At 34.4% G+C, this 21791-nt stretch overlaps 3 protein-coding genes across 5 annotated transcripts; 2 read left to right on the top strand and 1 right to left on the bottom strand.

Annotated features, from left to right (window-relative positions):
* Nucleotides 1-51: 51 nt before the first annotated feature.
* Nucleotides 52-8865, top strand: Src42A (Tyrosine-protein kinase Src42A). Of its 2 annotated transcripts, none has more exons than XM_011063742.2 (6): nt 52-1639; nt 2387-2508; nt 2682-2845; nt 5006-5327; nt 5768-6103; nt 6247-8865. In XM_011063742.2, exons 1-6 carry the CDS (start codon nt 1281-1283, stop codon nt 6453-6455), a joined length of 1512 nt encoding a protein of 503 aa, XP_011062044.1. In that variant the 5' UTR covers nt 52-1280; the 3' UTR covers nt 6456-8865. The 2 variants fall into 2 exon arrangements, with proteins under 2 accessions (XP_011062044.1, XP_011062043.1); XM_011063741.2 differs by having other exon boundaries at nt 54-1639; nt 5000-5327.
* Nucleotides 8866-9576: 711 nt separating this feature from the next.
* Rab23 (RAS oncogene family member Rab23) lies at nt 9577-18054 on the top strand. 2 transcript variants are annotated; one of them, XM_011063739.2, is made up of 7 exons: nt 9577-9716; nt 9863-9971; nt 13612-13733; nt 16152-16314; nt 16549-16628; nt 16705-16898; nt 17002-18054. In XM_011063739.2, exons 2-7 carry the CDS (start codon nt 9939-9941, stop codon nt 17130-17132), a joined length of 723 nt encoding a protein of 240 aa, XP_011062041.1. In that variant the 5' UTR covers nt 9577-9716; nt 9863-9938; the 3' UTR covers nt 17133-18054. The 2 variants fall into 2 exon arrangements, with proteins under 2 accessions (XP_011062041.1, XP_087271719.1); XM_087415593.1 differs by lacking the exon at nt 9577-9716 and having other exon boundaries at nt 9797-9971.
* Nucleotides 18055-19068: 1014 nt separating this feature from the next.
* LOC105150567 (BAG family molecular chaperone regulator 2) lies at nt 19069-21588 on the bottom strand. The gene is made up of 3 exons (XM_011063737.2): nt 21399-21588; nt 20688-20800; nt 19069-19714 (listed from the first exon to the last, which is right to left on the bottom strand). Exons 1-3 carry the CDS (start codon nt 21586-21588, stop codon nt 19478-19480), a joined length of 540 nt encoding a protein of 179 aa, XP_011062039.1. The 3' UTR covers nt 19069-19477.
* Nucleotides 21589-21791: the final 203 nt, after the last annotated feature.

Here is a 21791-nt window from a genome sequence, read left to right as displayed (position 1 = left end):
TCCAAGAATCCGCCAGAGGCGCGTCGTGGCGACGACAAGAATTGACAAGACGGACAGACAGACCAGAATCGAGAGGCGCGTCCGAGTACTCCGAGTGCGAGTCACTCGCGCTCCAAATCGTGACTTTCTCCACCGGGATTAGATCGTGCGAGTCCGCGCGAGTTACGAGTTACGACAAGCCGTGGTGTGCAATGCGAATGGTTCGAACGTGAAACGTCAGAATACATCTGGCGCGTTCCATCACGTTCTTGCGAGCGCAGTGTGCGCGGACGATGAGAATACCGGGATTACCGGGGACGACGAGGACAGGTAGGGCCTGAGGTACGGATCGTTTGCCGCGGTAGCAGCGTCGTCGTCGTCGCGTCGCGATCGGATGAACCGCCGATCGTCGATGAGAAATTGGGCGTGTATCGCGTATGTACGAGGAGGAAGGCAGCGCGCGCATGCGAAAACGGATACGCACAAATGGTGAGCCTTTTTGACGGATCCGTGACCGCTGCAATGGCGACGGCGCCTGGCGACTCGCCTACTTTCTAAGCTCTATCGAGGTGAGAGGCTGGATCGCGCGCGCGTGTTCTATCGCCGCGTTCCTCCGCTTGACTTGTCGTGTCTACTCGTGTCTCGAGGATAAGATAATCGAGACGTATCCTGATAGAATTGTCGCACTAGAGAATTAAGTCCAACGTCCTCTTGATAATCTGGATTAATCTGGAGAAGGACAGGACACTCCGTTTTCCCGTGGCGATGCGGCAGGCAGTCCGCTGGTGCAGCCGAACGTCATCCCAGGGCTCCGGGATATCCGGAGAATGCACGGCACCGCCTCGCGACTTCTCCACGCGGATGTGATCCTCTCGGCACGGCTCGCTTCCATCCAGCCGACGGTCCCGCCCGTCCTGTGTATCATCCTCGATCTCTTGTCCTCCGTGCGACGGCACAGCTGACAGATCTCAACTTCGGTCTTGCTGATACCCGCGTATGGACCCTTCTCCTCTTTTTTCCCAGGTAATGAACCACACGAACGATTAATCGGATTAACGTGACGCGGCACCGAAGGTCCGCGTATGACTCGTTCTTGATTTTTAACGCCTACGCATCCGGCGATTTGCGTGTCTATATATAAGACTGTGAAACTTTAAACGGGTTGCTCCAGTGCGACTTTGATATAGTGATCGTTAAATGTGAGAAGGTGGACCTGTCCTGTGGACAACGGCAGTGGCGCGATTTGAAGATCGTTTGAGAGGATCATAAATCGTAGTCGGATAGACTTGAACGGCCGAAACATGGGGAACTGCTTCAGTAGCCCGACGGACGTGGAGAAGGAAAAGCCGGACAGGATCGGCAATCCCAGTATAGAGGCGGTCGCGTCGCAGGTCAGCCCGGTGCCGACGCCGCCGCCGGATCCCATCAGGCCGATTCCGCAGATCCCAGACATGGACGTTACGACGGCGAAGATATTCGTTGCCTTGTACGATTATGACGCTCGCACTGACGAGGATTTGAGTTTTAAGAAGGGAGAACACTTGGAGATCATCAACGACACGCAGGGAGACTGGTGGCTGGCCAAGAGTAAAAGGACCAGGCAGGAGGGCTACATTCCCAGCAATTACGTCGCCAAATTGAAATCAATCGAGGCAGAACCGTGAGTGGCTTTGTCGTTTTAAATTGAACTAGGCGTGATAATTTTTATCTGTTTAATCGAAGCCGATATTGCTGATCTTTGACCTTTGTTTGGATGGTTCCTGCACTCCAGGTAGATAACAATTCAGGTTACTTTCCTTTTAGAAAGACACAAACATCGTTCTATTTTCCTTGGAATGCATTGAATAAACAAAGATAAAACGACATTTGTGTTTTCCTTAAAAAAACAGCCTCAGATATTGAGGCCTTCTGTTGTAATTCTAGAAATAGGGAAAAGATAAACAGCAAGTAAACCGAGATTAATGTTAATCTTACATTGGTGGCGAAATGGAGAATACAAAATAAAACTTGATAGAAACTTTTAAAAATTAATGATGGTGCTCGGAGTAAAATGAGAATGGCACACAGCCATTCCATCAAATGAGACTTTTTGATAATTAATGATAAAGGATACTTTTCAGCAAGAGACAAATAACACAGTGAATCATTGTAGCCTTATTGTTTACCAATGTTAAACAAAGATGAAATGATCACTGTATCTCTCGCTGGAAAGCACTAAAAATTATTTATGATATTAATAATTTGATATTAATAATAGATTTATAATCGGCAGGCAAAAATTCGTCGTGCTGATCATGATCTTTAATCTGCAAAATAAGTCAGAAATTGATTCGCAACAAAAAATCTTAGCGATTAGTAAGTGGAAAAGCGAATCTGTAAAAGTTATAACGCTAATTTGCATTTACAGATGGTATTTCAGGAAGATTAAGCGAATTGAGGCTGAGAAAAAATTACTACTGCCGGAAAACGATCACGGCGCGTTTCTGATAAGAGACTCCGAGAGCCGACACAATGATTACTCCCTTTCAGGTAACGTCATAGAACGATAATAGAAACTACCGGTCGTGGTCGTAATACCGACAGTACGATAACAAATAAATGAATAATGATCGAGCGGGATCGTGCGGCAGCGTGCGATCTGTATGCAAAATTGCGAGGCCATTAAAGCGCCAAAGTGGAATATATATCGATGATTGTTGTAGTGCGTGACGGCGACACGGTGAAACATTATCGTATTCGTCAATTGGACGAGGGTGGCTTTTTCATCGCCAGGCGAACCACGTTCAGAAATTTGCAGGATCTTGTGGAACACTACAGCAAAGACGCGGATGGCCTGTGTGTTAATTTGTGCAAGCCTTGCGTGCAGGTAAGTTCTACGAGTGACCGATACGGTTCTCAGTATAAAATAACGATTCCTTTTCTCAGTATATCAACAGTAATAATTGATAGATAGATAATAATCGTCATACTATTATTTGCCGCTGCTATAACAGTTCGTAAGAATCGCGTGTTATGAGATTTGACGAGGGGGAGTTTAGACAGAGATTCGTCGAAGTAAATACGTCATATACTTAACGCGCTATACGTCATCTCGGCGACAAAGTTTCATTTATCGCTGAGTTAGGCAGGTTTTTATTAATAATAACGGTACGAACGGCGAATTTGCGTTATAATGTTATTTACTGTGTTTTTGTTTATTCCCGTTTCTCCGTGAATGAGACTGCTTTTAGCGGAAATTTAGTTGTCATTGAAATATGGAATTGCATTAGATGAATGATCTCAATTGAAACGTGTGATGAGAAGGAACGACTATAAATAATATGGTCATAGAAATCTTTTTAAAATTACACATATATACATTTCCCACACAACAAATGGCAGCGGAAGTCAATTGGGATCATATTGATGAATTTATATAAACTGACTTTATGTTTATTTCCTACCAATATCATATATAATACTGTCTAAACTCCAACACTTGCAACGATGCCGATCGATACGCTGATTATTCGCCCTAATTACGATGATGGTGACAAACTCGACCAACAGTATATTATTACTGTTATGTTATTATAGAAAATATTATTGTAGCTAATTAATACTAATAATTAATATCTTTTTTCTTTCTTTATTATTACTTCTACTACTTTCGTTATTATAAGCATTATTCCTACTAATGCACAATACTTTAGATCGTCGAGATAGCGTTCCGAGTACAAAACATTTACAACATATCAATTACATCGATTACATCTGTAATTTTCTAATTCAGTTGGTTTATTTTTGAAAAATCGCGAGTAGGGAGATTGATTAAATGAAACTTAATGTCACAGCAAACGAGGTATATTTATATCTAATTTATATTACTTATTGAAAAAGAAAGAATCAGTTTTTTAGAAGCATTGATAAGCACTTGTTGCGAAGTTCGATGTCTGAATAGATTGTGTTTGTTTGTCTGTTTATTGCTTGCCCTACTTCCCGGTGGATTTTCTTGGTAAATTGAATGTCCTAATATATGCCATAACACGTTTTTTCGATTCCTTTCTTTTTCTCGACGTAAAACGCTTTTATATTTCATTATGTCTGGCCTGTATATACAGCACAAGCCCGTTCTATATGGGATTATGTTTCAAAAGCAGTAGATTGTCATTCACTTAGAGATATCTCGTATAAAAGCTCTGTACATTCGATGTAATTTCATATTTACAACAACTTATCTCATACACCAATTCATCTAGCATTGTAGACACCTCGCGAGAGGTGTAACATATATAGGTAAATACAAAAAAAAACCGAGATTGGCAGCACACACAAGCAAGGAAACGACACTTTTGCGTTTCACCGAAATATCGCGCTCTCGTTTGTGAATAACAATTTACATACGAACTCTTTTCTTATACGTATGTATAAATTTATATGAGTATGGAACGCGAAAGCGAGAATCGGCTCGAATGTATGTGTGCTCGAAATCTATCTATATACAGGATGTCTCAAAAGCGTTCGTACATATCTCATTCGTTATTCGAGAGGCGAATGAGCATGCTATCCCGTTTAGATCACGTATGTACGCGTATACCGAATATTTCTTGAGATTCGCGACATGTTTTTTTTTCTAATTGCGACATATTTGAGACATTCTGCATATTGTATCGCTCGTTATTTCATTTTCCTCTTCGTCTTTCTCCTAAAATTCTAAATATCTGTTGGAACGATCTCGCGATCACGTTTACCGTCCGGGATCGTTATTGGGGTTCTTACACGATTGCAGGACATGGAGAAAAGTAGGTTTGTATCCGCGAACAAGGGAAGTTAAGCGCTAGCGCTCTCTTTTTTTTTTACACTGCGTAGAATATTGTCTCTTACGCTTAGCTATAGAATTTGTTCTCACAAAGGAGACGAAACGAAATATAGTTCGCCATTAATGCAGCCGATCAAACATCTTCCTTGCACAAAATCGAGTCTCGCGTGTTTGTTCCCTTTGCCGATGACGGCTGATTCCGAGTCTGGCTTTGTTCAACAGGTTGAGAAACCCGTAACGGAAGGCCTTAGTCACCGTACGCGGGACCAATGGGAAATCGATCGTTCGTCGCTGAAATTCCTGAGGAAGTTGGGACAGGGTCAATTTGGCGAGGTGTGGGAAGGTCTGTGGAACAACACTACCCCAGTGGCGATAAAGACGCTCAAGCCGGGCACTATGGACCCGAAGGACTTCCTTGCCGAGGCACAGATTATGAAGAAACTCCGACACGCTAAACTAATTCAGTTGTACGCTGTGTGCACGATGGAGGAACCGATCTATATCATTACAGAATTAATGAGGAACGGCAGTCTTCTAGAATATTTACAAGGTATGCAAGGTATGATTTTATTCTTACTGGCCCTTTTATCACTATATTGTGTGATAAAAGCTTCTTAAATAATTAAAGGATATTCACGATATTTTTGTATAAAAATATGTGCCAGTATTTTAAATTAAAAGATTGATCGAATATATTTCTACTTTTTATCTTCTTTAACTTATATTGTCAACACTTTAACACTATATTGTTTGATAATGTTTTCACCAAAAATCTGAAGATTTAGAAGCATTTTGCTCTAAAAAGTTGCCAGTTTTCTGCTCTTTAAATAAAAGAACAGATATATTTCTCAGTCTAGTTACATATTTTATTTGTCCATTAATTCTTCAAGGTGCCATCTCAAAATACTACTACAAAATCGATAAAGCTTATTTCTGCTGTCGTATCTTTTTGTTACATTACCGTTGCAGCAATCATGTATGATCTTTTAGGAAAAGGTAGAGGCCTAAAACTACAGCAACTAATCGACATGGCCGCGCAAATAGCTGCCGGTATGGCGTATTTAGAGTCGCAGAATTATATTCATCGAGACTTGGCCGCCCGTAATGTTCTCGTAGCAGACGGAAATGTCGTTAAGATCGCGGACTTTGGTTTGGCTAGGCTTATCAAAGAGGATGAGTACGAAGCTAGAATAGGAGCGCGCTTCCCTATTAAGTGGACCGCTCCTGAAGCCGCCAACTACAGTAAATTCAGTATTAAATCCGATGTATGGTCGTTTGGAATTCTCCTTACCGAATTAGTCACATATGGTAGAATACCTTATCCAGGTAAGATTTTGAAAATAAAAATAATCTTGTATTGCTATATTTAACTTTTAAATTTTTAATTAAAATTACACAAAGTCATTTTTAAACATTTTTAACATATGTGCGATTAAATCAATAACATAAAAATGCATTTTATTCTTTAGGTATGACAAATGCTGAGGTTCTTCATCAGGTGGAGCATGGCTATAGAATGCCAAGTCCACCTGGCTGTCCCGACACACTTTATAATATCATGCTGGAGTGCTGGAACAAGGATCCTATGAAAAGACCGACTTTCGAGACGCTTCAGTGGAAACTTGAGGACTTTTTTACTATGGAAGGTTCCGAGTACAAGGAAGCGTCTGCATATTGAATAGAGGATTTCGAATCCTTCTTCCATATTGCTCCATTAAGAGATCCGGTAACTGTACCGTCGTTTCATCGACGGCAATCGTTACGATCTTTTTCATTGATCTATTTGTGACACTAGTTTTCGCGATACTTCTCGAAAAGTATCGCAACTTTTATACTCGAACGATCAATAGTATAGTTTTATTTAATGGTAAAGTTTTCTTTTTTTCCCCTTCTCTTTGTTCTCTACTTTGTTTTTTTTTCTTCCTTTTTACGTTCTCGTCTTCGCACATTCTGTCTGCCATAAATCTTGAAGAATATTTGTACATTTTTACTTGTATGACTTGACGAACGTATATTGGCATTTTGATAGCTTTACCAGGAGCGGCGACGAGATTTTAGATATCGTTTTAGACCGCAGTAAGGATGTTGTACACGTAGACGTTAAATGGCCTTTGTAAAATCGTTTATAAGTGTCAGTTAGATAGACCTCGATCATCAGGGTGATAATTCCGAGTGATGATGATGGTAGTAGTAACGATGTAATATATTTGTGTACAATATAAGTTGTACTTTCTGTATTACAATTTCCACACTTACACACTATATATATATATATATATATATATATATATATATATATATATATATATATATGATACGATGAAAAGTCGATCTCTTGAAAATTAAATCGACAACGTGAGAGATGAAACGACGGACCATAAATACATAATTTTTCCTTCTTTCTTCTCACTCGAGCGTAACACGAATTTAATTACGACGTACTCCCGCGAAACGAATATACAGAAATCGTCGAAATGATTTCGCAGGCCGTGTGCGTGCATGTGCGAAGATCGGGGGAGCTGTAATCCGGTCCGTCCTAGATAATGCGGAAGACTGTCCTGTAGTGACTGTGTCGAACGATATTATATTTTCTTTCGTCTATCTCATCTGTTTGTCACGAAACGCGACAAATACTGACACAAACTGCCAGCTAACGTTTTCTAAGATATACTTGTTACTTATAACGTGTAAGATCACATTTTGGAAGTATACGCGTGAGAGTATGCATCTATCTATGCATGAGAAATGTACGATATTTGCTATAAAGGCGCGAAACATCCAGTTTACCATTGTATCTTTAAGTACTATGAAAAGAGAATGTATATCACGAATTACGTCATCGTCGTTAATCATTCGGACATGTTCAAATTCGTCATTTTTATATATTTTTATATATCGTCTCTAATGTTTTATTATACTCATTTATCGCGATTTTTCACGTTTGTGAATGACTCAAACTTGAGAATAATTATTACGCGTAAAAATAAAATAAGTCGATAATATTAGATATATACTTTATAAATGTATGACTTCATAACGGTAAATGATGTAAAATTATATAGATATTTTAGCAATATTTTGATCCATTTAACACATATATACGGAATGTGCCAAAGTCATCGCCATTCCTTTTGTCTATTGAGTTTTCTATGAATTTAGAGTTGATTTTTTTCATGATTGAAATATTATTAGATTATCTTTCAAAACAATTTGTGTAATCTTTTTACAATAAATGTTTTATTGATACACTCAAGATAATTTTGATATTTTAATTGAAAGACTTTTATGAAAAGATCGACTCTAATTTCATCAGAAAATAAGCCCTAAGGTTTTGATGCAAATCGTACAAAACATCTTGAAATACGTACGGTACGGATATATATATATATATGAGAGTGTACATCAACTCTAGCATCCATCTTCTGTTCTGAAATAAGAGCTGTGTTAATAGTACCAAATTGATTACAAATTTCAAAGAAATGCGTGCTTATCATCGACGATATCATCGTCGGGGAAATCTTTGTAAATCTGCACGATAAATCTTTGTAATATCGTTATCCCTTAGATGGCTTAGATTAATACATCGACCAACTTCCCATATAAGAAGTACTATTTTTTTCAATTAAGCTTTATTTTACATTTATCTGAGAAATTGTAATTTAGTAAAAGAAAATGTTATTTATAAGAGAAAACGTTAAAACAAATATTTTATATTTTAAAATTCATTTTATATTTTATAAATTAATTAAATCGTATGCATGAAATCTAAAGAGGAGAAATCTATCATGTTGTGACATCTATCATGTTGTGACATTGCACTTGTAAGAAATAAGATAAAAAATACTATCAATTAGATATAATAATAATGAAATGTAATGCAACGATTACAAGCACAAAACGGATGAAAGTTTACTGGAATTCCTGTTATAATTTTTATTCAGACAAATTCTTTTTCTGTAATTAGAAAGGAAGACGATTTCTCTATCGAATAATTATATCATAGGAATTTGTGGCGAGTGAAAATAAAAATACTTTAGATATGTAAGAAATAATTGATAAAATAAACGCAACAGTTTTGTTTATGAAAATGAGATTATTCAAAAACCATTAATATATAAAACTATTATAAGAATTATTCTATACATAAATCTAAAAAGGAAGGAGCATTTCCAAAAGATATATCAAAAATTATTCTTAACTTTTGATACAAGAAAGATTTATTAATTCGAATATGCAATTAGTATATCCTCAGGAAGAAAAACGAACTAAATTAATTTAGTCAAATAAACAATTTCTTGTAATGTCAATTGCATATTGAAATTAATAAATTTTTTTTAATAATTCTTCATTGAAAGAGTTAAAGACGAATTAAATTAGGTCAGTGAAAAAAGAACAATTTTTTTCTCAGTGTATGTTCAATTATATTAGATACAATGCGCGTACATGTCTAAATATTTATAGCACGGAGAAAAGTGGCAAGTTGAAATCACGAGGAACGCGAGTTTCGCCGCACTAGTGTTTTATATGGCGTTTCGCTAGATACATAAAATCACCAGATCCGCAAGCGCGCGTCAGCGACAGGTGTCTCCTGGCTATACAGGTGTTCTCTTCAGTCGGCCAGTGGTGGTCAGCGGCGCGCATTCGTGCGTGCGTGCGTGCATGCCTGCGTGCGTGCGTGCATGCGTGCGTGCATGCGTGCTCCGTTCCGTTCCGTTCCGTATCGTACCACTCTCGTCGTGGCGCGAGGAAGGACTGCGCTTTTCTCTCCTTCGCGAGTGCGAGTTCCGTTCCGTTTCGTGGCCGAGACTTTTCCTACGAGAAAGTGATATATCGCGGGCGACGTGAAGAAACGCGGCGCGACGCCGTGTGTATCGGAGCTCTGAATAATGACTCGGTCGAGGCGCAAAGTCATCGACTCAGTACCGAGAAGAGAGAGAAGGTGAACGAGAGCGAGAGAGAGAGAGAGAGAGAGAGAGAGAAACGGAGAAAGAGAGAGAGAGAGAGAGAAAGAATCCCTCTCTTTTTTTCTCCTCCTGATATTCACGGTGCTTTCGAATAAACGTTAAAATTTTCACATGCCAACAGCGATCTACACTCGATCGATGGAAGGATGGATTCACGTTGTACTCAGATATTATGTTAATCACCTTTTACGGTCAGAATGAGAGAGGAAGAGCTCGAGATATCACTCAAGGTAATCTCCCGGTTTCTTACTTCCGTTCCCTCTAGTTTTCTACTTTACTGTAATTTTTTTTATTTTCTCTCCATCTAGATTTTTCCAAATTCCACGAACGCGTTTGCTCCGTTCTGTGTACATCAAGAGAGTAGATCGTGATAGAGCGTGATCGAAAAGAAGCGGACACATTTTTCATATTCGCGCTTCGTTCGCCGTGATTTTCCGCCGAAAAGAAAAGCGACCGTCTCATTACAATGCGTCGTCTTGCTACACACGAAGTTATTATTTCCGCGGCGAGGCCGCACCTCGCTGATTTTTTTATTCATCTGCTCTAAAGTGCTTCTTAATGCTCGCTCTCGACGTGACGAGTGATTTCTGCCCGGAATAATTCAACGGATAGACTTGACGAGGCATCTTTCATGCATACACTTTTCCAATTAGTAGTAATTTTTTTCAATTAAGATCATTGAATCGGAAATAGAATTCATTCTTTTCTTCCGCTTTTCAAATTGATTAGATTTTAAGCTTCCTCTGGTGAAAATTTTTCTCAGAATTTTTCATACAATTTTTCAAAATTTCTATAACTTTCTCATATTTTTTTACAAATTGGAACATTTCTCAGAAAATTTACATCTTTTCTCAGAATTTTTTGTAATTTATCTTAATAATGAAATATCATAAGATTTCTAAGATCTTTTGTAAGTATAATTTCTGATGAAATGTTATAAAATCTAAAAAATTTAAAAATATATTTTTTAGAAATTATAGAATGGGAAATTTCAAAATATTTTAGAATTCACTTGTATGCAGAATTCTGAGATGATATAAACTTTCTGAATATTTCTGAGTATTTTTGAAAAATGTTCCAATTCGTATAAAAATTATGAGAAAAATTTTCAAATGGCTTAAAATCCATAATTTAGAGTGTTTCATTTTTAAAAGATATAGCTAAAAAAAATAAGCTTTGAATTAAAAAGAAAATTACCTTTCAAAACAAGTTGGAATTACGGCTCGCTTTCTTCATGATATTAAATTTACATATAATGGAATTATATGTTATCGATATTTAATTATTATCTGCCAGTCACATTTACGTTGTAAATTAATTCACTTGCAACGTCTGTATCAGTTCGTTCATCTGATGGTTATGATATTTACGCGCCGTTAACTTTATTATCTGATCGTATGTTTTTTGCTAATTCGAGATTCATCAATGCTTAAGACACTTAAGTTATCCAAGTTCTCGAGAATTCGCGATGCTCGCCGAGAATAAATCGACTCGATAAATTTCGCACGCGATTAACACGCGAAGTAGAATCTGACGTATATTTAACTGGTTATGGAGAGCTGAGCGGAGAATCGCATATGCATACATCAAATAATTTAAATACATAATTAAAGAATTAAATAATATAGTTTTACGCAATTTAAAAAGCAATTAAATCTTCATTAATTTGTTCACTCTTCGTCTGCAGCCTACAGATCTTCGAACTTCAGTGCAGATTTTTATTATATTATTCCTGACTATATAAAAATTTGAAATGTTTAACGTACATATAAAAATTTAATGGTTTTAATCACAAATTTTTACTGCCATAAAAGTTGGGGATCTCAGACAGAAAGTTCAAAGAATTCAAAAAGAATTCAGTCGTATGTCATCAATTCTGAACTCATTTTTAGATATAATAAGAATTCTTTTTGTATTTGAAAATGAAATCAGAATTAAATCATTGAATTCTTTTTGAACTCTTTGTGCTATTTGAGGATTGCATTTTATTTATTTTTGACAAATTTAAATTTATCTACCAGAATTCATAATTAATTGATGTCCCTTTAAAGGCATACATAATATTTTCCAACATTAGAGAGTTAGAAATAAAATTCAGACTTTTTCAAGTTGATGAAATTTTAAGCTTCAAGTTCATTTAAACTGCTTTCCATTTAGGAAACATAATGTCGTTCTATCTTTATTATTCATTAAATGTCAATTAAGAAGGCTAAAATGGCATTTCGATGTCTTTTAAAACGAAAATACTGTAAATGATGGAGCTTGAAGCTTAAAATCCGATCAAGTTGGAAATAAGAAAATAAATTCTATTTCCAATCAATGTCTTAATATTCATAGAGGAAGAATATTGAAAATGAAGTTTCTTTTTAAATTGCAGCCGCACTAAAGTGGTAACTACAAAAAAAGGGAAGCGTATGCGAGTTCGGTGCTGCTCCAGTGATCTCTGCTTATCTCTCGATTGCCGGTAACGGTACTTACTCGCGTTTTCATCGCGCCTGTTGTCGAAGACTACGCATTTATGCTTTTCTTATCGTTATTTATACAACATGTCCCCGAATTACTGGATGTTCTTTTAATCGCATCTCCTTCGGAATTCGGATAAGAATTTCCTTGGCAGAGATATCATGGATGGGCAACTATCTCTACATCGCAAATATCTTTACGAATTCCGCTAAAGCCAACTTGAAATGAATGACAAACGTTACGCTATTAATTTATTCAGTTTACGGACCGTGATACATGTTTATTCGCTAATTATATCAACAAAGCTATCGTCGTTCCATCGATTTTGAGGTTGAAAAACGCAAGAGAAAATATATTTAATAACTTCCGGGACAGGACATCCTGCAGTCCTTTCGTTCTCCCGTACATTGAAAACCAGTCGAACGTGGAGAACACGATTTAGCGCGATTTATAACTATCAGGATGGATAAGTCAAGATAAGAATGCACGTATGGAATTCAGGAAAATCTTCGGCACCGATTAGATATCAATTTTATCATATCGCTGTTCAAATACCAGTAAATACTTTGGTATTTTCATATGCGAGCATTCCTGAGATTCTTTCCATCGCTGTTCGTGTTGCTTTAAATTATAAAACCCGGCCTAAACCATGTCGATGGAGATTACCATCGGCGACCGGTTTTTTTGTGGATTAATGTCTTTATCGATATAACCTACTTCAGCAAACGAGAATGGATTGAAATGGATTCAGATTTTCAGAAATATTGATTCACGAATGTTAAAATGAATGCTTTTCGATCCCGAATGCATTTTTATTCATTTATAGGAATTGCATGGAACATATCTCTATGCCTTTCAATCTAAAAATAATATTAGCTTTTTCTGTACAAAAACACATAATTGTGAATACTGTTCAATTCCAAATTTTGAATAGCAAATGCAGTTTTTCAAAACAATTGCGTCAAATTGAATCCAATTGATTAAATCCAATTGAATCCAAATTAAATCCAAAAAAAAAAATATTCTATTTGCTATAGAAATTTGCTATAAAAGTATTCTATATCCTATTTAAAATACGCATTCAGATAGAAAAAAATTTCAATCCATTTTAATCCATTCTCGTTTGTTGAATCCTCACGCAACGTTTCTCTAGTTGTAACTTCTTTGCGTAAATTATATTTAGATTATGACCCTCGATAGTTCGATTGATAATATTCTATATTGAATATCTAACTCACTTCCTCAATGTTCTATCAATCATATTTGACAAAATATGGAAATTATTTGGGCCATGACCCTTGATGATTCGATATAAGTTATTAATTTATATAGAATAAAAAACTACTCGATAAATATTATGTGTGATTCTTTATCTTTCAAATAATAATATTAATATCTCTCGGTTAGGTGGTGATAGTGGGCAACGGCGCCGTGGGGAAGTCGTCGATGATTCAAAGGTTTTGTAAAGGTACTTATACCAGGGACTACAAGAAGACGATCGGCGTCGACTTCCTAGAGCGTGAGATCGAGTAAGTAACCACTCGAACGTGTCGAATTATTTCAATTCAAAATTAAGTTGATTCAACTCAAACGCGACATTCAAAGCAAGAGGGAGAGTTCCTTTCAATTTTCAATTAAATTAATCGATGATTACGTTAGAAATAAGAATCATATCTTAGACCATATATGTGAGAGAACACAATCAATACGAAATAGAAATGCCTATATCGGTCAAAGTGAGATCTTTAATGCTTAATTAATTCAATGTGAATTATATATATATATATTTGTAGTCATTCGCGCCGAATTAATTTTCTCGACTTATAAATGCAATTAAATTATTGTAGTAATATCACGAATTAAATTAAATTGACAAACAATTTTTAATAATTTAATGCTCAATCAGGCATCATATTAAAAAGATCCCAGCAAACGAGAATAGATTAAAATGGATTAAAATTTTTTTAATGCGTACTTTAAATCCATGAAAATGGATTGAATGGATTGAAATGGATTGGATCCGAACTGACACTAGTTTAATATTTGTAAAAAAAAAACATTCATATTTAAGGATTACAAATTTTATTCCTAAGACATTTATAATAATTATACCTGAAATTAACTACTTCAAATTGATATTAAAAAATGCACTTTAGTGAGATTTAAGAACCTGAGACTTCTGGATTATGAATCTTCTACCTGCTTCACCATTTCTTCAATTGATAAATGTGTTATCCGTTCTCTACTTAAATTACAACCAACTAAACTAGTAACGAAATTATATAGATATAATAAAAATATCATCACTTAACAGATATAATAAAATATAAACAATTTACTATGAGACAACAAGTGTTGGATAATCTAATCTCGCTTGGCCGATGTCGCGCGTGATTAGCCTAATATTCGGGCTGTGTTCGACTTGATTTGCGAGTGTTCACCTCGGTTATTCATTTTATTTCTAATCAAAGAGAAACAAAAAAACATAGCTCAATTATTTTTACATTACAACTGTTTTGAACTTAGTTGGATTAAAACGAAAAATTTCCTACTTATAATTTTAAATAATTTAAGTAGCATTTATGGTCCATTTTTAAGTAAAAACTTTTTTTATTCAATTAGATTGAAAAATTGCATTTCATATTCAGAATATTGAACAGTATTCACGTTGCATAGAAATTACTGATATTATTTTTTAATTTAACTAAATTAAAAAAACTGTACTTCCTATTCACAATTCTGAATTGAATAATATTCACGATGCACAGAAAATGCTAATATTATTTTTAGATTGAAAGGCATAGAGATATGCTCTATGCAATTCCTATAAATGAATAAAAATTCAGGATTAAAAAAGATTCATTTTAACATTCATGAATCCGTATTTCTGAAAATCTGAATTCATTTTAATCCATTTCAATCCATTCTCGTTTGCTGGGATGTTAAAATGCTGAAAAATTGTAAATAGATTTATTGCGAAAAATTTCCTCGGAAATCAAACCCGGATCTCTCTTGTATTCCGTACGAGCATCCTAAGCCTTTAGACTTTAGACTATCGAGGCAAAATTAGATATCACGATTGCCGTGATACTGAATATAATGAGAACTAAACATAGTTCATCTAAAAAAAAACAAAGAAATTCTAGACTAGAAGATACATACATTAAATTACTGTTGGCACTTCTGCGAATTAATTAACTTAACCAGAGGTTGATGGAAAATGCTCTTGATTTAATTATATAATTAATTTATTAATTTTAAATCTTTAAAACTTAGGGAAATTATTTATTCAGGAATATTGTGGATTAAAAAATAATCAGATATATTATATAGATATAATAATGAGATATTTAGAGCAGAAAGGGATTTGCGAATGTTTCACATATTTTGTCGATGTATAAATTATATGACGAATGTTAGTACAAATTAAATTCGGGAATTGTGTTTACTGATCGGATTATTCGATGCTGATCATTATATATCGCTACATATGGGTATACAAGTTCGAGAGCGACGTGCCTGAGAAAAACTTGATTTTAATCGTGCCAGCGTGAGCTACCGTGGGATACTTCTTGTATCCCCTCTTGACGCCAACTACCGATGTAATGTTGGTCAATATATTGGAAGGAATTTTATCTCTTGCATACGATTCATTGTTTAATATCTTACGATTAGTCATCCTTTGCATAGCAATTGCAACAATTTGACCCTTAATTTTTAATTATTATAACTTGAGGCCCATATGCATTCGCACATAAATAAAATTAGGAATATAATAGATAATCAAAATTAATTAGCATAAAAATTAAGATTATAAATTTTGTGATAACAATAAAATATTCGAGAAAATCAAAACCAAAGATAAATTTTTTTTCTAAGATTGTGATTGATTAAATAGTATTATGACAAATAATAAATAAATAAATACATGTATGTTGTGTTGACAGAGTCGATGGTGAGGATGTAAGATTGATGTTATGGGATACTGCAGGACAGGAAGAATTCGATGCGATAACCGCGGCTTATTATCGCGGTGCACATGCCTGTGTCCTCGCTTATTCAGCGACTGATAGAGATTCTTTCGATGCTATTCCCTCGTGGAAACTTAAGGTACTAATCTGTAAATTTCATTTATAAAATTAGTAGAGGAATGAATTTAATCTGCTATAAAATTTAATTCACTTAAAAATTCGCTTACTTTTTATTGCTTATTAAAATAAATAAAAATTATTTGCCTTTGATTAGGAAAATTGATTCTAAAATAGCTCTATTATTAAAAAATTCACATTTTTTTTCTTAGACAATAAACATTCTGTATAATTTTCTTAAAATATTCTCTTATAGGTCGAGAATGAGTGTGGAGAAATACCCACAGTCTTGGTGCAAAATAAAATTGATCTTGTCGACCAAAGCGTGATCGATGCGTGAGTATGCGTTAAACCATTTCTATTGAGTTTTTTTAAAATGAAACTTGCAGATCTGAAGCATCTGATATTACAGGGACGAAGCCGAAAGGCTCGGTCGCACCTTAGGTTGCAAACTCCTACGGACATCTGTGAAGGAGGATATCGGCGTGATGAGCGTCTTCCGACATTTGGCATCCCGATGTTTGCACGAGATGCGTCGCTCCGACGATGACTATCAGGATGATTTGAGATTATATTCTGCAGAACCTAGATCTCCTTCTGTCATCAGTAAGTAGTATTGCAAAATTCGTATTGTAAAACTCAATTGTATTGCAAAAATCCGTAATTTGTCTACAGTATAAATGAAGTTATATCTTTCCTTGTTTTACAGGTGCGTTTAGTCCGGACGGGTCAATGTGTGGTCGTAACACCAGTAATGGAACGATAATCCTTCGACCCGGTGGCAAAACGAAGAGTCATAAGAAACGAAATTTCGTAAAGAACGCTTGTAGACTCTTGTAGCAATAGTGTACGTAATAGCATTACATTGCGTTTCGAGTGTTACACGAAGACGTCAAAGGTACGGGTGGTGTCTTGTAAATATATATAGTTTATTCTCTGAAGGCGTAAACGGACGGTGATTTACAGTGTCCGTTAGTGCAAATTTATTATATTTTAATTAACGGCCTGCGATGGTTTCGTGTATAAGAACACAGTACGCATAACATTTGGGAACTCATTAATTTAAACGCAATAGGAATAATCACCATAATTATGCTCATAATGTTAACCAAATGGTTGTAGATTATAAGGTATGGAAGATTAATCGTAAAATATACAACTGTGCGTACTCGCAAAATGCGGATGGGAATAGTGATACGAATATGACGCGTAATTTGTAAATATCTCGCCATATTATCGTATATATGTTTAATGAATTATTAATCTTTAAATTGCATTGTATTCAAGGACCAAATTATGAAATTAACATTTCAATACAAATGTAGCGTTAAATAATGACAATAATAATAATTATTATTTACAGATTAGCGCGTCGATATTATTTCAAAATATAATAATTCAAGACCAACTCAACTTTATAAAATATTTAAATTCATTCTGAATTAAATTTTGAAATTAGGTAAAAATGCATTTCAACATGTATTGTGATTTAAGGCTTTTGTTTAGCTCTTTAATGTAGCTATTGAATTTTGACGTCAAAAATGAAAAACCATATGAATTTTTTTCACGTATTTCACTTCTGACGTTATAATTCAATTGATTGTAGCGAAAATATAGGAGCCTTAAGAACAAACAAGTTGATGTGAACTACAGTTTCCTAAAGCAATAGTATGTTACAATATAAGTTACTTAATAACTAATGTTATATTTTTACTTAATTGTATTACAGAACACAATAAAATCTCTGTACATTTTGCTAAAATTATTTTTGATAAGCGAAATCTTAAGAAGAGGAGCTATAAACGAGGAATAAAGAAAAGAAAAATTTAAATCGATCATTCAAGATATAATTAAGGAGAGATTTCGCTTTAGAAGCTTGATTTTTAAGCTATTTTTCACGAATTTTTTTTCTGAAAAATTCGTAAGGTTTATTCAAATCAGGGTTGTTTCTATATATTAATACATATTTTAAGTATCTTTTAGAATTTTTTTATTATTTATTTTGTAATTTTTCCAACAAGTCTTATATAATAGTTTATGTAAGTGATTATGATTTCTCAAAATCTATTTGAACAATCGCGCCCAAATTTTGCACATATAATTCTCGTTTGAACTATAATAAAATCAAAATGTTTATTTTTATTTATTTTACAGCACTTTAAAGATGAAAACATCGAAACATTCGAAAATATCGAAAAATAATTTTCATAATGATGCCATTTTTTTTTCTTTCTAATATTTTTTAATATGATTTAAGAATCTCTTCAGTTTTTTATTTCAAACGAGCAGAACATCCGCAATCATAATCATCGTGTAGCGCCTTATTTTTCTCATGATCTTACATAAGCCGTTATATAAGGCTTGTTTTTTGGAAAATTATAATAAAAAAATTCTTATAATAAAATTAATTAATTAATTCTTATAATAAAAAAGATACTTGAAATATGTACTAATATGTACACACAATCCTGATTTGTATAGACTTTACAAATTTTTCAGAAAGAAATTCGTGAAAATAGCCTAAAATTCAGCTTCTAGACCAAAATCCTCCTTCACAGAATTTTTCAAATCATCAAAAAATCAATTTTTGACAATAAAATAAGATAATTTAATCATAATACCATTCTTATTACACTCTACTGAAACTAATCAGTAGTTAAATGTCTCACAAAGTAAATAAATCATGTTAGAGTGAGTGTAAAGAGGCCTTTTACTTTATATTTGTTAATATAACATTCAAATAATATTTAAAATTTTATAAGTGCAGTTGTACACATCCTCTAGAAATTCCTCTTTATTTTAAACGTACAGATTTGAAAAATGTCTATCGAATGCTTTTTTAACTCTTTTTTTATTTTTCTAAGTTGCTGAAATGCCAAGTGTCTTAAAATATGCTTAGGAATTGTATAAACGCCGAGAATCGATATCGCGTCACTATAAGATTAAATCCAATCAATCACATGTTGTTGCATTCTGTACACAGCCAAGCGTTCCATTTGAAGTAGCTATTTGCAATATGGAAGGAAAATGGAAACTCAGCCGCGCAGAAAAGATGTAAAGAATATATCTTTCCCAATTGTCTCTTAATTCGCTAAACAGCGCTAGACCGTCGAAAAGATTCGTCATTTAAGACTCGTATGGAAATTCAGACAAATTTAATTTGCCGAGGAACCTCTTGGTGTTATTTACTGTGTCATCTCTAAGATGTGCATCTTATCGATATAATCGAGCAATCCCTGCAATCTTTTCTTGACTCTTTTTTGATCGTCTAACGTGCATCCAAGAATTGCGGTCTCGAAGATCTTATCGGAATGTCCTATACTATGGGAGGAGCAAGCATTCATAAATTCTGCACATCGCTGTCGAGTGCCATTTGGATCTTGTCGCAAGCCTACGACTAAGCTATCAATCAGGCCATTAACCTACATTAATATAACCAATTAGTCATTGAATTCTAAAACTATACACTATCGCTCAAAAGTTTAGAGAACCTTATAATTTTTAAATAAACCATGTTTTTTATAGATACAATTATTTTATTGAAAATATCGACATATATATATATATAAACGTACATTATTTGAGTAGAGTTTAAATTTAAAACAACAACAAAATAACATATATATTTGATGTTAGACAACAAAATTTATTAATTGTCTTTTCACAGAAGAACAAGCAATTTTAGACTGTTTTTCAGTTAGGACATTACACAGAATATTACATTATGTTCCACTGTGTAAGATACTTATTGAAACACAGTTTAGTTTTATAGTATAACATCAGAATGCATTGTAATCTTCCATTCTTATTCTTATTATATTTATTGTATCAATAATAGATTTATGATTTTTATTTAGACTTCAGTTATAATTTTTTTGGCGATTTTTAAAGGTTTTATTGCAAAATAAGTACCAGCTACCAAATAACTTTTTGAAAGTTGGTGATATATAAAAGTTGGTTGACATATTTTACATGCTCGTACTTAGCTTTTTACAGTGGCGAGCAGTGTAACACTGTGTCACCTGTGTACGTGTTGGAAAACATCTTTAGATTTTATTATTTGACTTTGGCTATAAGTTTCTAGTTTGAAGTTGTTTATATATTTCTCCAAAGATTGTTTTTTATGTAATGATAAAGTGACTTAAAAATCAGTAAAAAGAACATAGCTTAGTATTGAAATCTACAGTGCTACAATTACTCTATATAAGGAAGGTTATTGTTTTAAACTTCTTTAAGCTCCTCTCAAATAGCATACATTTATATGTTTATGTCGATCTTTTCAATAAAATAATTGTATCTATAAAAAAAAACATGATTTTATCTAAAAATTATAAGATGCTCCAAACTTTTAAGCAATAATTGTATCTTTATAAGATATTGTAAATGATCACAAACCTGATGTAATGCTTCCTGTTGAACATGATCTCGTTGAACTGTGACTAATACATCTACAGTGGAACAGCGCATGGATAATCTATCCGCATACCTCAAGATATCATCTCTATCAGCTGAATAAAGGATATGATAATTAAAGATATGTTTTTAATAATATATCAAAGAAAATTGTTAATGTTTAAGTTGGGACATAGATATTAAAATAATTCTAGGTTTCTTTTCAAAAATCGTTCTGAACTAATATACACTGGTGCAACAAATTGGAATTAAATTAACTATTAAGCTTTCCAACAAGAGACAATTTAACACAGTAATCATTTCATCGTTGTTTAACATTACTAAGTAAAGATATAATGATTCACTGTCTCTTGCTAGAAAGTAACCTGTATTTGTTATTCCAACTTATTTTTTTCTAAAAAAAAAATAACACTGTTCACCAAGTAATCTATATAATGATTTATTCTATTACCTAAATACTTCGTCATATTTTTTTCCACAATTAAAGGTGATAATCTTAGAAATACAATAAATTAAAACATACATGTAATACAGAAAATGATATTAAATTAATCACAGAATAAAAAACTTCTCACATCGAATAGTATACCTCTCTTCTTTTTTTTTTGTCCTCTTTCTATCATTCCAATTTAAATTAAGCCAAAATATTGTGAGGCATTCCATTAAATAAAGTGAATTAAGTCATCCACTCACGTTCCTCGAGGGAGAAGAGCAAATCGTTATTCCTGAGGGTGTCCAAGGTCGTCAGCAGACCATCTTTTTCTTCCATGAGCCTGGCGGCATCCTTTCGCAGTTGCTCTACATGGGCCTCGATGTGATCCAGCAGACCGACTAACCTGTCTTTCGGTTTCTGCTCGTTACTTGGTTGCTCCGCGCTTTCCATGCTGCGTTACCTCGTCTAGCATCGACTCCCCGGCGAGATGAGACGGCCTAATTGGATCCTCAACGACGTCGATGCAAACGAGATCGCGTGCGCACCTGTCTGACTGATCCTGTTAACTCACGCGACTGCGTCAAGATTGGTCGAGAGAGTTAAAACTAAAACACATAATCCGTATACCGTTCGATTATGTTTAACGCTAAACG

This window comes from Acromyrmex echinatior, chromosome 18 (assembly GCF_024713525.1).
Source record: "Acromyrmex echinatior isolate Ae372 chromosome 18, ASM2471352v2, whole genome shotgun sequence".
NCBI lineage: Eukaryota > Metazoa > Arthropoda > Insecta > Hymenoptera > Formicidae > Acromyrmex > Acromyrmex echinatior.
This window is presented reverse-complemented; position numbering and strand designations above follow the sequence as displayed.